At 50.4% G+C, this 15,883-nt stretch overlaps 2 protein-coding genes, 1 long non-coding RNA gene and 3 other non-coding genes across 6 annotated transcripts in view; 4 read left to right on the forward strand and 2 right to left on the reverse strand.

The window, feature by feature from the left end:
• The window catches only part of LOC127208831 (leucine-rich repeat-containing protein 75A), an 82,879-nt gene that overhangs the window by 32,810 nt on the left and 34,186 nt on the right, over positions 1-15,883 (reverse strand). The gene's annotated exons all lie outside the window — the stretch shown is intronic.
• On the forward strand, positions 4,175-4,245 carry LOC127208848 (small nucleolar RNA SNORD49). Its single transcript, XR_007833121.1, has one exon. It is a non-coding gene; the product is annotated as a small nucleolar RNA SNORD49 (small nucleolar RNA).
• Positions 4,315-5,199, forward strand: LOC127208836 (uncharacterized). Its single transcript, XR_007833117.1, has 3 exons — positions 4,315-4,372; positions 4,773-4,826; positions 5,143-5,199. It is a non-coding gene; the product is annotated as an uncharacterized LOC127208836 (long non-coding RNA).
• Positions 4,626-4,697, forward strand: LOC127208846 (small nucleolar RNA SNORD49). The gene has a single exon (XR_007833119.1). It is a non-coding gene; the product is annotated as a small nucleolar RNA SNORD49 (small nucleolar RNA).
• LOC127208874 (small nucleolar RNA SNORD65) lies at positions 5,266-5,338 on the forward strand. Its single transcript, XR_007833139.1, has one exon. It is a non-coding gene; the product is annotated as a small nucleolar RNA SNORD65 (small nucleolar RNA).
• On the reverse strand, positions 6,540-7,102 carry LOC127208832 (leucine-rich repeat-containing protein 75A-like). Its single transcript, XM_051168473.1, has one exon. It carries the CDS (start codon positions 7,002-7,004, stop codon positions 6,597-6,599), a length of 408 nt encoding a protein of 135 aa, XP_051024430.1. The 5' UTR covers positions 7,005-7,102; the 3' UTR covers positions 6,540-6,596.

Below are 15,883 nucleotides of genomic sequence, written 5' to 3' on the forward strand. Positions count from 1 at the left end.
TGGCCTCTTGGCTGTCTTCTCTCTGCCCTGGTTATCAGTTGCACCCTTGGTCCAGGCCTGGGTGGATTTGGGTTCCCAGCAAGGGAACAAGTTACAAAGTATGTTCCCTGCACCCCTCCACCCTGCCCTGGCCTATGGCACAGGTGCCATCTCCCTGGGTCACTGCTTTGTCTGGCCAGCCTACTTGACCTGAGATTTCCTCCACTACATAAGCCCTTAAGTCCTACAGTATAAATCACTTCCTGTAAGTCTCTGGCATTTAGCACTCTAACAGCCTTTCCGGTCTCCACCTCGCTGCCCCTACCAAAACCAGCCCCTCCCTCTGATCCCAGGGATGTTCTCCACAGATTCCATGGGTTATCCTCAATTTTCCCTTCTCTGTCCCCACCAACACTCCAACGCTTTCCCTAATACCGTCTTACCTGTGACCTGTTACAAGGTGGCTCCCTGCTTGCTGGTTTCCTGCCTCCTGTCTGTACGGCAAGGCTCCCTTTCTACTTTTTCTATCCCTTCAGACAATGCCAGGATAAGGAGCAATTTTGCCCCTTGTCTGGTCCAGGTATTCCATACCCAAACCCCAATCCCAAACCCTGCTGTGTGCTGGCCACACCAGCTTGATTGGAAACATCCCTGGGGCTGCCCTAGCAGGGAGTGTAGTTCCACCCTTCACACCCAGATGTAGGACCTCCGCCCATCCCTCCTTATCCGATGCTCTGGGACTTGTGAGTTTCTGTGGGAGACCCCTGAGTGGCCTGTGGAAAAGGTCAGGAGATTCTGGAGTGCCAGGAATGACTGTTTGTTGTGTTTTTTGGTTTTTGGAGACAGGGTTTCTCTGTGTAGCCTTGACTGTCCTAGACTTGCTTTGTAGACCAGTGGCCTCGAACTCATGGCGATCCGCCTGCCCCTGCCTCCGGAGGGTTTTAAAGGCATGTGCCACCACGCCCGGCCAGGATTGACTGTTACACCCAGAACATGGTGGAATTTCATGGTTGTGGCCCTCTGGTTTCCCTGGCAGCTACTTCCAGGGGATACAAGGAGGACAAAGCCACGGTGTTCCTCATTCCGTCTGCAGGTTATGAGAGGAACCCGACCTCTAACCCTGGGAAGAGCCATGCCTCAGAGGAAGACCATCTGCCACTCCAGATTCTGCAGTCCCACTGACGTCTGACGTCCCAGATGCGGCAGCAGGCTGGCAGGGTAGAGCAGGGACTCTTCCCAGCCACACCTGAGCCTACTGAAGTTTGATGGAAATATAAATATTTTTTTGCAAACTAAGTCTTCTAGAAGTATTATTGGAAGAAGTTACTGGGATCTTGCATTTGTTTGTGTCTTTTAAGTGCCAACCTGGGCCAGGGGCTGGTCTGCTCAGAAACCCTCACTGGCCAAACCTCGGTTCCAGCCCTGTTCTCTTCCTGAAGGCTGTTAGGGGCAGGTCAAGGGTTGGGTACAAATGAGCCACTTTCCCGCCTCTAGGATGACAGTTTCTTTTAAGCCCTGGATTGTTGCTTTTTCACCCGCCTGGGCTTCAGTTTCCCACCTCTCCTCACCAGTCTTTGCTGGCGAGCCAGAAGGGCCTTCTTGAGACAGAGGCCAGCATGTCACCTCTGAACACTTTAGGCCGGAGAGCAGTACCCTCAGCCTTGCCCTTGTTTGCCTGTGATTTCCAGACCCACCTCACCCTGCACATCTTTCTCTTTCAGGGGAGTTTGAAGAAAAGTGCTTAGTACTTTGTCTTAATTATTCATGATGCCTGAATGGCCTCACATTTGACCCTTTGCCTTGGCATTTGCTAGATGTTTCTGTGACTTGAAACTTCTAGAAGGAAGAGAGCGGCAAGGGGAAGCTGCACCTACATTAAAGAGTCAAGGCCAGATGACTCAAGTTTGAAATTTTCTTTCAAGCCAGGGCTAAATTATCTTGGGCCATATGCCCTGTTGTACCCTGCCTCTCCTGTGACTTAACATCTTTGTGACTGTGAAAACCTCACTCTAGCTGGAGAGATGGCTTAGAGGTTAAAGGCACTGACTGTTCCTCTAGAGGTCCTGAGTTCAATTCCCAGCAACCACATGGTGGCTCACAACCATCTATAATGCAATCTGATGCTCTCTTCTGGCCTGTAGGTGTATGTGCAGGCAGAGCACGGTATACATAATAATAGATTAAAAAAAAAAGGGCGCGTGCCACCACTGCCTGGCACAAGATCAATTTTTGGATCTCTGTGAGTTGGAGGCCAGCCTGGTCTACAAAGTGAGTCCAGGATAGCCAAGGCTACACAGAGAAACCCTGTCTCGAAACCCAATAAGATAAAATAAAAAAGAAAACCTCACACTACTATTGTTAGCAGACCACTAGTTTCCACAAATCCTAAAACTGAAAAGGTCACAGGGTAGCACCTGAAGCCTACGCAGCAGAGAGCCCCCTCTGCTGTAACTTGCCAATTGAGGTCCCTACTTTCCAAATGTTCTGTAACTACACTTCCAAGTTGGGCAGTGGCGGCAGTGGCTTAGCACTCAGGAGGCAGAGGAAGGCAGATCCTGTCTCGAAAACAAAAAAAAATTTTTTTTGAAGCTGGGCGTGGTGGCACACGCCTTTAATCCCAGCGCTTGGGAGGCAGAGGCAAGCTGATCGCTGTGAGTTCAAGGCCAGCTTGGTCTACCAAGCAAGTCCAGGACAGCCATGGCCACACAGAGAGACCCGCCTGCCTCTGCCTCCCAAATTATGGGATTAAGGGCGTGTGCCACCTTTGCCTGGCCATATATAATAGTTCTATCAGACTTTGCACTGAGGTGTTTTGAGACAGGATTCCATTCTGCAGACCAAGTTGGTCTTGCACTTACAAGAACCCTCCTCGAGGCTACTGAGTGCTAGGATCCCAGGCTGTCCTCAGACTCTCTAAGTAGCTGCACATGACCTTGAATTTCTGATTCTGCTGCTGCCTCCACATCCCCAGAACTTGGAAGGTTTTTGGAGACAGGGTTTCTCTTGTAGTCCTGGACTCACTCTGTAGACCAGGCTGGCCCTGAACTCACAGCGATCCCCCTGCCTCTCGAGTGCTGAGTGCTGGGATTAAAGGCGTGCGCCACCATGCCCAGATGAGCTTGGAAGTTTGTTACAGTACCCAGTTTGAGGTGCTGAGGATGGAGCTCAGAACTTCGTGTTAGCTAGGGAAACTTTTCTGAGCTACGTTCCCAACTCTTAAGCCAGAACATGCCCAGATCCTGAAGGGATAGATAGCATCAGCAGAGAGAAGCCCGATGCAAAAATCTCAGTGGAAAGGGAACAAAGCAAGAACGGAAATAGAGCAAGCAAGAGCTCCTCTTGATTCTAATGAAGTGGTAAGGGCTGTCTGCGTAGGGTCTAGAATTTTCCGTGGACATGCTAAAAGATAAGTCTGTGCAGAATGGCCCAAATCATTACACTTAGCAGCAGCCGCTGTTTCTTTACTGTCTTTGAATGCAGTTTCGGGCGTGATATCTCAGGTGAGCCTCAGAACAGCCAATGTCTTCGAACACCCAACCAGATTATCTTGGCCCGCTTTTTTTTTTTTTATTCTGAGATAGAGGATCACTAAATTGCCCAAACTGAACTCGAATTCCTGCCTCGGGCGCCTAAGCAGTAGTTGTGATTACAGGCCTGTACTGTTAGGTCCGAGTCCACGTTTTGAAACGCGACACGAATTAACAAAACACTGAAAAACCGCGGGGGAAACCCACCACGACACGGAGAAGTGGCGGGCCCGAAGCCGCAATTAAACCTTCACGCAGGCGCGCTGGGACTCGCCGGGCTCCTAGCTACCCAGAATCCCTGGGGCGGCGGAGACCACTCGCTCAACGGACCGGGGGGGGGGGAGACCTGGGTAGCGAGGCGGGGCTATGACTAAGCCTGCTGGGAGTTCCCGTGAGCCTTTGCCGCCCTCACCCCCCTCGGGTGAGGAGTGGTCTATTCCGAGACCTTAAGAAGAGGGCGCGCACGCGTTGGTGCCTCTCTGCGGACACCATGGGATCCTTCGTTCTGTTTCTCTGTCGTCTGTCCCTGAGCCTAGTGGAGCCGAGCGGAGCGATGCTGAGCCCACGTCCGGCCTCCAGCTCCGCCGTTGGGCGCCATGCAGACCTAGGGGAGCCTGGTAAGTCGGGGGGTTGTGTCGTGGGGCGCCGCGCGTGGGCTGGGTGTCGACTGCCCTGATGATAGTACCAATAGGAAGTGCCGTCCGAAGCGACAAGTGACGACGTCCCTATTTAGCTGACTGCAGTCGCTCAAGCCTCGGCGGCTCAGTGGTGAACACGAGTGTTGGACTTGCCTCTTGATCGTTAATCTTTTAACCTTTCAGACGCGGTCTTGACGACGTGGTGCAGGAGCAGTACCCGACTATGAGGTAAGAGTTTCGGGAACCTTTGCTGTGGCTAAAGTTACAGTGTCGCCCTCTACATGCGTCGTTACTGAGTAGTGTGTTCCAGGCACAACCCTAAAGTAAGGATTGCACTTGAGTCCATGCTTTATGCTGGAGATGGCTCGGCGGGCGAGAGGCCTTTCCCTGTACTGTATTGTTACCAGGTGGGGTGGTGAAGATGGGTCTCCACTTAATGGCTGAAACTAACCTGCTGGGGTGGGGCGATGGAATGCTTGACTGCTGTGATGAGATCGCTTGTAGGAAGTGCCGTCAGAAGCCGATAACTGACGATAACTGCTCTTGGCTGACTAGTCAAGCCCTCGCCAGTTGCTGGTGTTTAGGATCTGACTCGGTCCGAAGTTTAACAGCCGCTGTACTCCTCCAGGTTGGAAATTTCGTTCAGAGTGGGAGATTGTCAGCAGCCTTGGCCTCCCCTGAGGTGAGCTTTCAACTCGTGTGTGTGTCTGGTGGCCGTGGAGGCTAGAAAAGGTGGTTGTGAATTCACTGAGTGCTGGGAGTCAAACCTGATCCTGTGCTGTAAGCTTTGAGCCATTAATTTAGGTTAAAAGCCTATGTGGTGATCTGGACAGCAGATGCTACCGTTAGGGACCCATGGATTGAACCCAGCTGGGCTGGTTTGGCAAGAGCCCCCTGACTGGTGGCTAATCAGAATTGCATTTTAGTAACTTGAAGAATAATTCCCCCTGTGCTGTCTAAGATGTGAAATAACACCCTGCTTCTGCAATCCATTTTAGGAGTGTCCATTTTCTCAAGTTCTAGAAAGGAGTGCTGGAGTGCAGCTTGTGCTTGCGCAGGCCTCAACAGCAAAGGAGGTACGTTTGACCTGTACTAGTTGTCACTGCTCTGAAAAAGATATCAAATGATGAGATCACCTAAATACAGCTGGAATTACCGGCAGATTGGAAGTGGTGACCCTATGGTTTTCTGAAGATGTCTTTAAAGGTTCTAAATGCCACTGGTCAGGGAAGGAATGATTCTGAATGTAGTTCCTTTGCAGGCTATATCCCCAGAGGAGTCCAGCCTTCACCTCAAGATCCTGACAGCAGTCTCTTCAAACCTTGAAAGCATGCCAAAGATGGGTCTGCCAACTTGGCTCTGGCCAGGCACATTGTTAGTCCTGACCCCACAGGAGCTCTACCTTTCTATAATATTTTTGTTTATAAAATTGATTGCCAGTGTATTGGGTGAATTCATTAAGCAGTGTGTGCAGTGACCATTAATGAGCGTGGTCTTTGGCTTTGATCCTTCACATGTATTTGAAGAGTTCACGTGAGTGTCTGGTGTTAAGTTAAGCAGCCCATCTTCAGCACTGTAAACTTCTGGCCAGTCTAAACTGCTTTTACAACCTAAGACTTGGGCAAAAATTCCAAAGCAAGTAAGGCACCACACGCACTCCCTATCTCCTTGGCTGCATTTGTGAAGTACCGATTAAGGACCCCAGCTTGCCCACATCCTGCTGGCCCTGTAAGGCTGCCCTTTCCCATAATTGGTTTTTTTTGTCCACCAGGTCTGATCCCTTAATTCAGAACAGTTGTCTTGTAGGTGTTGCTCATGGACTAGGAGTGCTTCTGGGGAAATGGTGGGTGTGAGCCCAGCTTTCCCTCTAAACTAGGCCTTTAATTGAGGTTCTTGGAAAGCCACTCCAGGGCTAAATTCTGGGGAGGGGTCTTCTACACAGCAGGTAGCTGGGTGAGGGGATTAGGCACAGTACTGCCCTGCACAGTAAGCCTGGCAGCCAGGGAAAGGGAGGTCTGTAGCTTGGACTGGACTTTCCATACTTAAATGTTCAAAACCACCTTCAAGAATGCCCTGGGGATTAAGATGGGTAGATGCTCCAAGGGTCTTTTCCTTAAATGGTCTGTGATATATCTACCTGAATTTTAATTGGCCCCAATGGAGAACACTTGGTCCAGATGCACAAATCTGAGGGAACAGCTGAATGGAGACATCAAAGTTCCTTGAGGCAGGTACTCAGTTGGGGTTGAGGACATCCCTGGCAGCTGGGTCAACTGTGCGCCCGCATATCCTCCTGGTGGGAGGAGCCCCGAACCTCCCTTGATCATCTAGTAGAGCCTCCTGGTTAGGACCCGTATATCCATGTCAAGTCTGAATCACAGCCTCCCTACTTTCATGGTCTTCAGCAGGTGTCACAGGGCTTCCTCCAGGGTCCTGCTGACTTGTAGCCTCCCTAGCCTCTTCCCCAGTACCTGGCCCCTCCCCCAGCTCCAGGATGGTTGGCAGGTGACCCTGTTTTGGAGACCGCTTTGCGCAGGCTGAGCAGGAAAGGCTGGGGTAAAGAGAAGATGTCCACATTGTTGCCCAGGTCAATCCATGTGACGTTGGGGAATTTGCTGGGGTCCTTCAGGGTGTCAGTGAGGTCCCTCAGCAGAGCCCTGGTCAATCGGTTGCCATTGAGGGCTAGTGTGGTGAGGCGAGGCAGGGTACTGAGTGCTGGCAGTAGCTGCAGGACCATGTCATCCGTGAGGCCCGTGAAGCCTAGCTCCACACTGTCCACTTGCTCTCCGCAGCGCTGAAGGTAGTTGGTCACACGTTCCAGGTCACGGGAAGTCAGAGGAATGCCTGACAGATCCACCATGTTGTCTGGAGGATTCCCAGCTAGGAGGGCCTTAAGACTGAAAGAAAGGGAACAGCAGGTTAAAGCAAGCAGGGCAGGACTTTAATGGAGGCAGCATCACCACAGCTTAATTCTGACCTGAGACCTCAGTTCTCTCCCTGCCAGGATGGAGGAGCTAGGGCATCCTCTTTCTTGTGGGGCCCCAGCATCTGCTTCCGGCTGAGCAGGTGGGCAGAGCATGAGGCTGCTATTCCAGCAGCTCTCCAAGCCTGTTTCCATGATAACCTTGCAGTTTCCTCTTAATCCCTTAGTTTCCTACCCTGTGCCCTCTAGCTAGTTAATTAAGGTCTGTGCTACTTCATAACGGTAATTTGCTGCTGTTAGGAATCAATGTAGATACCTGATATGCGACCCCCAAAAGGGTCACGACCCACAGGCTGAGAACTGTTGCTCAAGCCTCTGAGGGCGCCTGTGCTCGCGCCTCTATATTACTACATAGACATACACACATATGCATAATTGGTTTGAATATTTTATTAATTAGTTACTTATGTGGTGGACCTTTGCTGCTGGAGGAAGCCAGAATGGTGTTGGGTCCACTGGAGTTACAGATGGTTGTGAGCCTCCATGTGGGTGCTAGGAATATGAAACCCCAGTCCCCTGCAAGCACAGCTGGTGCTCTAACTCACTGAGCCCTTAACTGGTGACTTAAACAACCTAGAATCACCTGGGAAGAGGAGCCTCAATAATGTGTAAATCAGGTTGACCTGTGGGCATGTCTGTGCGTGCGTGCGTGCGTGCGTGTGTGTCTGGATAAGTGAGTTAACTGAAACAGGAAAACCAGGTCCTTTAGGCAGTGTTATTCTCTGGGTGGGGGCCAGGACTGAGTGGGCAAAGCTGAGAGTTAAGCATGCGCGCCTGCTGCTCCTGACTGAGCGTGACTAGTGGCTTCAGTTTTCCTGCCATTGACTTTGTCATGATAGACTGTAAACTGGAATTGTAAGTCAGACAATGCTTCTTCCCCTAAAGTTGCTCTTGTTAGGTGTCTTGTCCTTTCCAGTCCCCTGGGAGCTGCCAGGATGATCTGGGCACAGCACCAGGACCTTGCCAGTCTTTGAGCAGGCAGGCCACTCACCTGTGTCATTTGCAAAATGCCGGAGTGCGCCGGGCAGTGGTGGCACAGGCCTTTAATCCCAGCACTGGGGAGGCAGAGGCAAGTGGATCGTTGTGAGTTCCAGGCAGCCCTGGTCTACAAAGGGAGTCCAGGACAGCCAAGGCTACGCAGAGAAACCCTGTTTTGGGAAAAACAAAAACAACAACAAAAAAGCAAAGAGCGGGAGCGCTTCCTCCTTCGGGAAGCCTGCCTCTCAGCCTGTGTCCACTTGCTTCCCGCCACAAGACCCTGTATATTGTGTCTCAAGCCCTCTAGCCTCTTGGTCTCTAGAGATTGTAAAACCCTGGAGGGTCCTCACTGCTACATGCTGAGAGACAGGGCTCAAAACTGGGTCCCCTGGCAGGACCCAGGGAACTTTCTGGAAGTGGGTTGTGATGGCCACAACCTGAGGCAATTTTCTTGCCTCAGCCTCCAAAGTACAGGATTGCAGAGGTATACCACCATGCCTCGCTTCCGTCCCAAGTACTAGGAACACTGGGAACTAGAAATTCATGTCCCATCCCCACCTGCCTACCTGGGGGGGCCATACTTGCCAGTTCCCATCCCAGGGATGTCCTTTTCAGCATCTTGCATGTACCTGAAATGACCAAGTCACTTCCTTGGTCCTTAAATCCAGCATGGTCTTACCTCCTTTAAGCAGGATTTATTGCTACCCACTCTGGTGCCTCAGGAAGGGCATCAGTCAGCAGGGCTGGGGCAGGGCAGGACTACAGGGACGGCCACTCACCAGGCCTGTGGCTTCCTCTTCACCACCCTCGGTGCCGCCTCCATTGTGAATGAGGACTAAGGTGGTAGGTCAGCTGCCGGCACAGCTTCTCCATGGCGCCCAATGCATCCCCTTCCTGCAGAGACAATCACAGGCACAGGTCTGTGAGGTGTCCCTGGAGGACTTGGAGGTGCCCTGACTCCCACTTGAGACTCCCTGGCTCCCTGTAAGCTCAGCACAAGAGAGCCCTGATCTGTTGGCCCCAGTGAGCAGCTTTGGCAGGAGCAGCAGGAGCAAGGTGTGTGTGTGTGTGTGTGTGTGTGTGTGTGTGTGTGTTGTTGAGAATCAAACCCAGGACCTCAAACGTTCAGCAAGTGCTCTCCTACCGAGATGCTCTCTGAGCCTCTGCCTTGACAATTAATCACTATCGGTGGAAAACCCGACATTTACATAAGAAGCCCGCGTTTGCAGGTGGTCTGACCATGACTGGATGGAACAGACCGGTTGAGCAGGACATTGTACGGGCCCTGCCAACTCACAGTATTGAGATTCATTCACTTGCACAACGTATCTTTTGTTGTTGTTTTGTTTTCCGAGGCAGGGTTTCTCTGTGTAACCATGGCTGTCCTAGACTTGCTTTGTAGACCAGGCTGGCCTCGAGATCCACCTGCCTCTTGCCCCTCCCCCCAGTGCTAGGATTACAGGCATGTGCCACTGGGCCATATCTTTAAGTGCCTCCTAAGAAGCACATGAACAAAGATTCGTGTATTTCACATAATAATAAAGTATCTTATTTTTACTTATGTCCTTCCTGAAAGTGGGAAAACAGACATCTGAGAGGATTCTTTCCCAGTGCAATCTGTCCATCTACACTACCTGTGTGCTTCATCAACATTAATAAAAAAAAAAGATTTATTTATTATGTATACAATGTTCTGCCTGCATGCGTGCCTGCACACCAGAAGAGGGCACCAGATCTCATTATAGATGGTTATGAGGCACCATGTGGTTTTTGGGAATTGATCTCAGGACTGTGGAAGAGGAGCCAGTGCTCTTAACTTCTGAGCCACCTCTCCAGCCCTAGCATTAATTAAAAAAAAAAAAAAAAGAGAGAGAGAGAAACTTATTTTTATTTTATGTGTATTGGTGTTTTTCCTGCATGTTTGTCTATGAAGGTGACAGATCTCCTGAAATTAGAGTTACAAACAGTTGTGAGCTTCCATGTGAGTGCTGGGAATTGAACCAGGGACCTCTGGAAGAGCAGCCAGTGCTTTTAACCACTGAGCCATCTCTCCAGTCCCAGCATTAATTTTTAAAAATTTCATGTGGATGTTTTGTTTGTATGTATGTAGTACCCACAGAGGCCAGAAAGGGGGAGTTAGAGTCCCTGGAACTGGAGTTACAGATGACTGTTAGCTACTATGTGGGTGCTGGGAGTCGAACCTGAGTCCTCTTCAAGAGCAGCCAGTGCTCTTAATTGCTTAGCCATTTCTCCAGCCCTCTTTCATCATTTAAGTTTGTGTCCCTTCAATGATTATATAGTTTCCCTTTTTTCTTTTCTGTTCTGTTCTTTTTCTCTTTCTGTGTGTGTGAAGCCTCCCACACCCCTGTGCAGCTGGTGTCGCTACCTGTCTCCCAGATGAGAGCTGAAGGCAGAGAGGCCACATTAATTCATTCAAGGCCACGCACTGAACCAAGACATGGAACCCACACAATCACAGAATTTGGCCCATGTTGTTCTTGTCTTGTTTGTTTTTGGTTTTTCCAGACAGGGTTTCTCTGTGTGGCCTTGGTGCTCCTGGACTCTCTGTGTAGACCAGGCTGGTCTCGAACTCACAAAGACCCCCTCTACCCCACCTGCCTTTGCCTCCTGAATGCTGGGATTAAAGGCGTGCGCCACCAGGCCTGGCTTCTGTGTTCGTGTTCTGCTTCTCCATCAGCAGTGACAACAGGACTGAAAGCTGATTCTTGACACCGTCCCCAACTCCTGGGTTGGGCCTCACACGTCTCCACCCAGCTCAGAGCTGGCACAGGGCTGTGCTGAATTGATTCTCCTTGAAATAGAGTTGGTTCTGTTAAATCTTTCAGTGTATAGTCCAGTGACTTAAATGACAGAAATTAATGTTCTCACTGTTGTAGAGGTCAGAAAGCCAAGATGCGGCCTTTCCTAGCCTTCTGTAAAGGATTCCCCCTGCATCCTCACATCGATCTTTCCTGTGGACATGTCTGTGCCCTAATCACTTCTTCTGAATACCCAGCTATATTGGCTTTAAGCAAGCCCACTCACATGGCCTCGTTTTTACTTTAACTACTTTGAAATGTCCTGTCTTTGAATGCAGTCACATTCTGGAGAATTGAGGGCTAGGAAATCAATATAAAGCCAGGCAGCAGTGGCACACGTCTTTAATTCTGGGACTTGAGAGGCGAAGGGAGAAAGATCTCTGTGAGTTTGAAGCCAGCCTGATCTACAGACTGTTCCACGAAATCCAGGTCTATACAGACTAACCTTGTCAAACAAAACAAAACAAAAAAAAAACCCCCAAAAAACAAAAAACAAACAACAAACAAACAAAAAAAAAAAAAAAAAAAAAAAAAAAAAAAAAAAAAAAAAAAAAAAAGAAAGAAAGAAAGAAAGAAAGAAAGAAAGGAAGAAAGAAAGGAAACAAACAAACAAGTGAGAATCTGGCCTGGCCCCATCTGGCCACCTCGACGCTCCCACTTGTCTGAACCTTTCTTTTTCTCACCTGGATTCCGGCACAGACACCAAACCAGGGCTTTACAGCATGCCCATACCGCACAGCACTGCACACTCTCCTCACTCTTGTGTTTTTTTGTTTGTTTGTTTTTTTTGAGATAGGGTTTCTCTGTGTAGCCTTGGCCATCCTGGACTCACTTTGTAGACCAGGCTGGCCTCGAACTCACAGGGATCCGCCTGCCTCTGCCTCCCGAGTGCTGGGATTAAAGGCGTGCGCCACCACGCCCGGCTCCTCACTCGTTATACAGTGGAGGGAAGCGAGATTCAGTGAGCTGTGACTGACAGACGCCAAGAGAAGAATCTCTGAGCCAGTCAGTGGACAAGAGAGGAGAGAGCCTGCCACTGAAGGTCTGGAGAAGTGAGGCCTCCAAGCGTGGCCAGGGAGGGACAGGAATGCTCTAGAAGGGACCTTCTAGCTCCTCCCAGGCTCGCTGCTCCCTCTGCTTCAGCCTGCCTGACAAGCTGGAATGTCCTCTCCAGGCAGTCTCACCAAACCCCTGGAGTAGACATCAGTCCTAGACTTAGATTCTCTTAGCCTAGTGACATAGGGTGGGTACAGGTGACACAGGCAAGAGGAGACATCACTGGGCGTGGCAGGCGAGTCAGTAGAGCGGAATGGTGGGTGAGGCTTATATCCTAGGATTTTCTTATGGGAAGGGAGGACTGGGAACTAAGAAGGTGACCAGGACCCATGCTCATGGAAGGGTCTGAAAGTGACAGAGGTCATATATAGGTCAGAGAAGGGGTGGGCAGAATGCAGATGAAGGGGTTGGGAATCTGGGTTAGAAAGCAAGTGTGACAGGACTTAGCGTTACCTGCTGAGCATTATGTAAAGTAAAGAGGAAAGAGGCCTCGGCCAGCTGAGCAGATGCACACGTGCATCTCCGCATTTTGTTGAGTATGCAATGTGACCAGTTACTTCAAGCTCCTGTCACCCTGACTTCCGCCACACGATGGACTGTCCCCTTGAACTGTTAGCCAGAATAAACCCCTTCTCTCTTAAGTCATATCACTTGTCACATCAACAACTGCTCCAGAGGAAAAGCAGGCACGAAGGCAGGGCAGGGAGTGACCCGCTCCTGTGGGAACCAGCTGAATAGGAGGAGCCCGTGGGACCTCCAGCTGGGGTTCCTCAGCATCTGGCTGAACACCTAGCTATGGAATAAGCTGGGGGGGGGGGTTGGGAGAACACTAGTCAAGTGGACAGAGAAAGAGTTCTGAGTGAAGCAGGGGGCGCCTGGAAGAGGGTGGCTAAAGACACCTTTGGCAGCCACTGTATGGCCAGCAAGGGCCTTTCTTGGCACAGATGTGGCCAGGGTGAGGAGTAGTGGTGGGTACTGGTAATGGTGACACCTGACTTTGGGACAAGACGCAGAGATGGCACATCTAGGGTTCTATTCCCACCTTGGAATCCCGGGGTACCTTAAAAAACCAGCTGGTGAGGGGGCAGGTCCTCTGGAAGCGGATTAGGTTTTTAGTTAGTGTACAAAATAATAGGTTTCATTGACTCTTTTTCTTTTCCTGAGACAGGGTTTCTCTGTGTAGCCTTGGCTGTCTTGGGCTCACTTTGGAGACCAGGCTGGCCTCGAACTCACAGTAACTTGCTTGCCCCTGCCTCCTGAGTGCTGGGATTAAAAGCCTGTGCCACCATGCCTGGCTCATTGATCCTTTTTTCCCTCCGAGACAGGCCATGCCAAGCCTTTGTTGTTGTTTTGTTTTTGAGACAGGGTTTCTCTGTGTAGCCTTGCCTGTCCTGAACTCCCTTTGTAGATCAGGCTGGCCTCGAACTCACGGCATTCTGCTGGCCTCTGCCTCCAGAGACACTGACACGTTCATACACACATTATTACATCTTAGTCATATCCTGTCCCCTACTGACCTCTTCTCTCTCCTCCCAGTTGCTGATCCCTTTGTCGCTTGAACGGCCCCCTTCCGCTTTCCTGACACATGACTCTGGGAAAACGACGATAGACATTTTTGTCTGTCTTCACTCCCGTTCCCTCGCTTATTTCTGACTGTTCCCCTGCCTCCCAAGCCCCTCTTCCTCATCCTAGTCCGGCAGGAAGAGTGATTCCTTTGTGCAGCTACAATGGAGAACCACGGGCTCAGGGGCCTTAAGGATGGATGTGGGGACACGCCCAGCATCATTTTTGGATGCTCTAGGACAGAACTGTTGCCAGTTCCCAGAAAAGGCTATCCCAAACAAAAGCCCACAACTGACCTCTGCTCTGGCTCCTCCTCCAATCACTTCCCGCCGTTTCCGAATACCGGTACCATACTCTCCCTTCCAGCTGTCTGAGCTGGAAAGCTCAGCCCGCGGAATCTTAGAACAAAGGCATCAAGTGGGCTGATAGTGCACAGCGTCGGCCACCAGGGGGCAGCGGAGCACAGGGCGAGGCTGCTGCTACCAGAGAGAGCTGGAGTCAATTTGGCCTTCTCATTGGCTCAACAGGGACAATAGCTGACAGCGGAGCACTCAGAGATGAGTTCCCCTCTGCTTGTCCGAACTAAAATACAATGTGGGTTTTTTTCTTTTCTTTTCTTTTTAAGATTTTTTAAATTAATTTTTATTTATTGCATATGAGTGCTTTATCTGCAGAAGAGGGTATCAGATTACATATAGATGGTTGTGAGCCACCATGTAGTTGCTGGGGATTGAACTCAGGACCTCTGGAAGAGCAGGCAGCACTCTTAACCACTGAGCCATCTCTCCAGCCCCCAATGTGGGTTTCTTACTGTTTTGTTTTTGTGGTGCTTGAGATCTGCCCTGGCCCCAGACGGCAGCTGGCACCAGGCATACCTCCTGCCCTTAACGTTTACTGAGCCTCTGAAAGTCATTATGCATTTCTTCCATTCACCTGGGCACCTATGAATGCACAGTCCTAACAACTGTCACTTTGTAAATGAAGGAACTGCAGCACAGGGTTCAACATCCACCATGTAAGAGGGAATGGGTCCAGACATTGCCTCCTGGCTGAGCCGGGGTGCTTCTACCAAACCTACCCACTTTACTCCCCTTGTTAGAAACCTGGCCCTGGACAGACATGGACAGTTTCAGTGTCATGGTCCTAGCTACCTCCAGGTGTAGAGCAGCCCTGTCTTGTGCAACCCTGACCCAAGGGACAGTGTGACAGCAAGCACTGCAGGTTACTCATATCTGCATGCCCTGGGCCTAGCACTGTCCTTGGGAATTTCCTTTTTCCCCAGTTTAGCTCATCTACCACTGACAGCCAGATCCCCCTAAGCTCCTGGCAGCTGATCCAGAAAACGTCTTTTTTTAAAAAAAATAATTTATTTTAAAAAGTGAGTACAAAAAAATTTTTTTAATGTCTATTGGTGTTTTGCCTGCATGTATGTCTGTGTGAGGGTGTCAGATCTTAGAGTTACAGACAGCTGTGAGCTGCCATGTGGGTGCTGGGAATTGAACCCAGGTCCTTTAAGAAGAATAGTCAGTGCTCTTAACCGCTGAGCCATCTCTCCAGCTCCAGAAAACGTCTTAATGCACCTGCAGGTCTGCCTCTCCCTGGAACCTGGTCTTGAAAATGAGACACTTTCTAGGGACTGGAACTCTGACAAGTGAACAGGGGTCCTAGCCATATTCCCTACCGTGTCGGGGCATGGGAACGAGCCCTGTGAAGAGGAAACAGATTGGGGTGGGGGGGTATGGACGGACTTACACAGCATGTTTGTTCAGTCATTCTAATGCCTTGATAATGGTAAGCTGCCTTTGGGTTCACAAGACACTGGACTGTATGGGTGTCTGTTAGTTGCAATTACCACACAGGAGGCTCTCACTGTTGGATTGTGGAATTGACTCCTAGGTGCTCTTCCCCTCACGAGCAGAGGCATGGTGCAACTGGCAGGAACCCAGGCACTGTAGTCCTTCTCGCCTTGCCCAGTGACACTGTCTTTGAGCACAAGGGGAGGATTTGTTTGAGGGACTTCTCCGTGATTATTGGAAAGATGCTCAGAGGCTCACGGCCAACCTGCAGCCTTCCCTGTCTCTCAGCTGTCAGGCGCCATCTGTCACCTTCATTTCGCAGGCACCTCTAGAACAGCACCTAGGGCTCCAACAACCTTGTCCTTTGCTCAAAGGTTTCCCTCATTCATAAATGTATTCATTCGTGAGTCAAGTTTCTGACTGCTCCACGTCATACACTGGACACTGTTTAGACAGCCTCCCTCCTGCTGGCTTTTCTCTGCTCACAGGAATGTTCTGGAGAGTTCATCACCAGGCTCTCTTGTCCCTTGTTTCTGGTTGTTCC

Source organism: Acomys russatus, chromosome 25, assembly GCF_903995435.1.
Source record: "Acomys russatus chromosome 25, mAcoRus1.1, whole genome shotgun sequence".
NCBI classification, from domain to species: Eukaryota; Metazoa; Chordata; class Mammalia; order Rodentia; family Muridae; genus Acomys; species Acomys russatus.

Excerpts from the sequence above, each read along its gene's own strand:
- LOC127208832 (XM_051168473.1), bottom strand. The coding sequence starts at position 7,004 with ATGGTGGATCTGTCAGGCATTCCTCTGACTTCCCGTGACCTGGAACGT.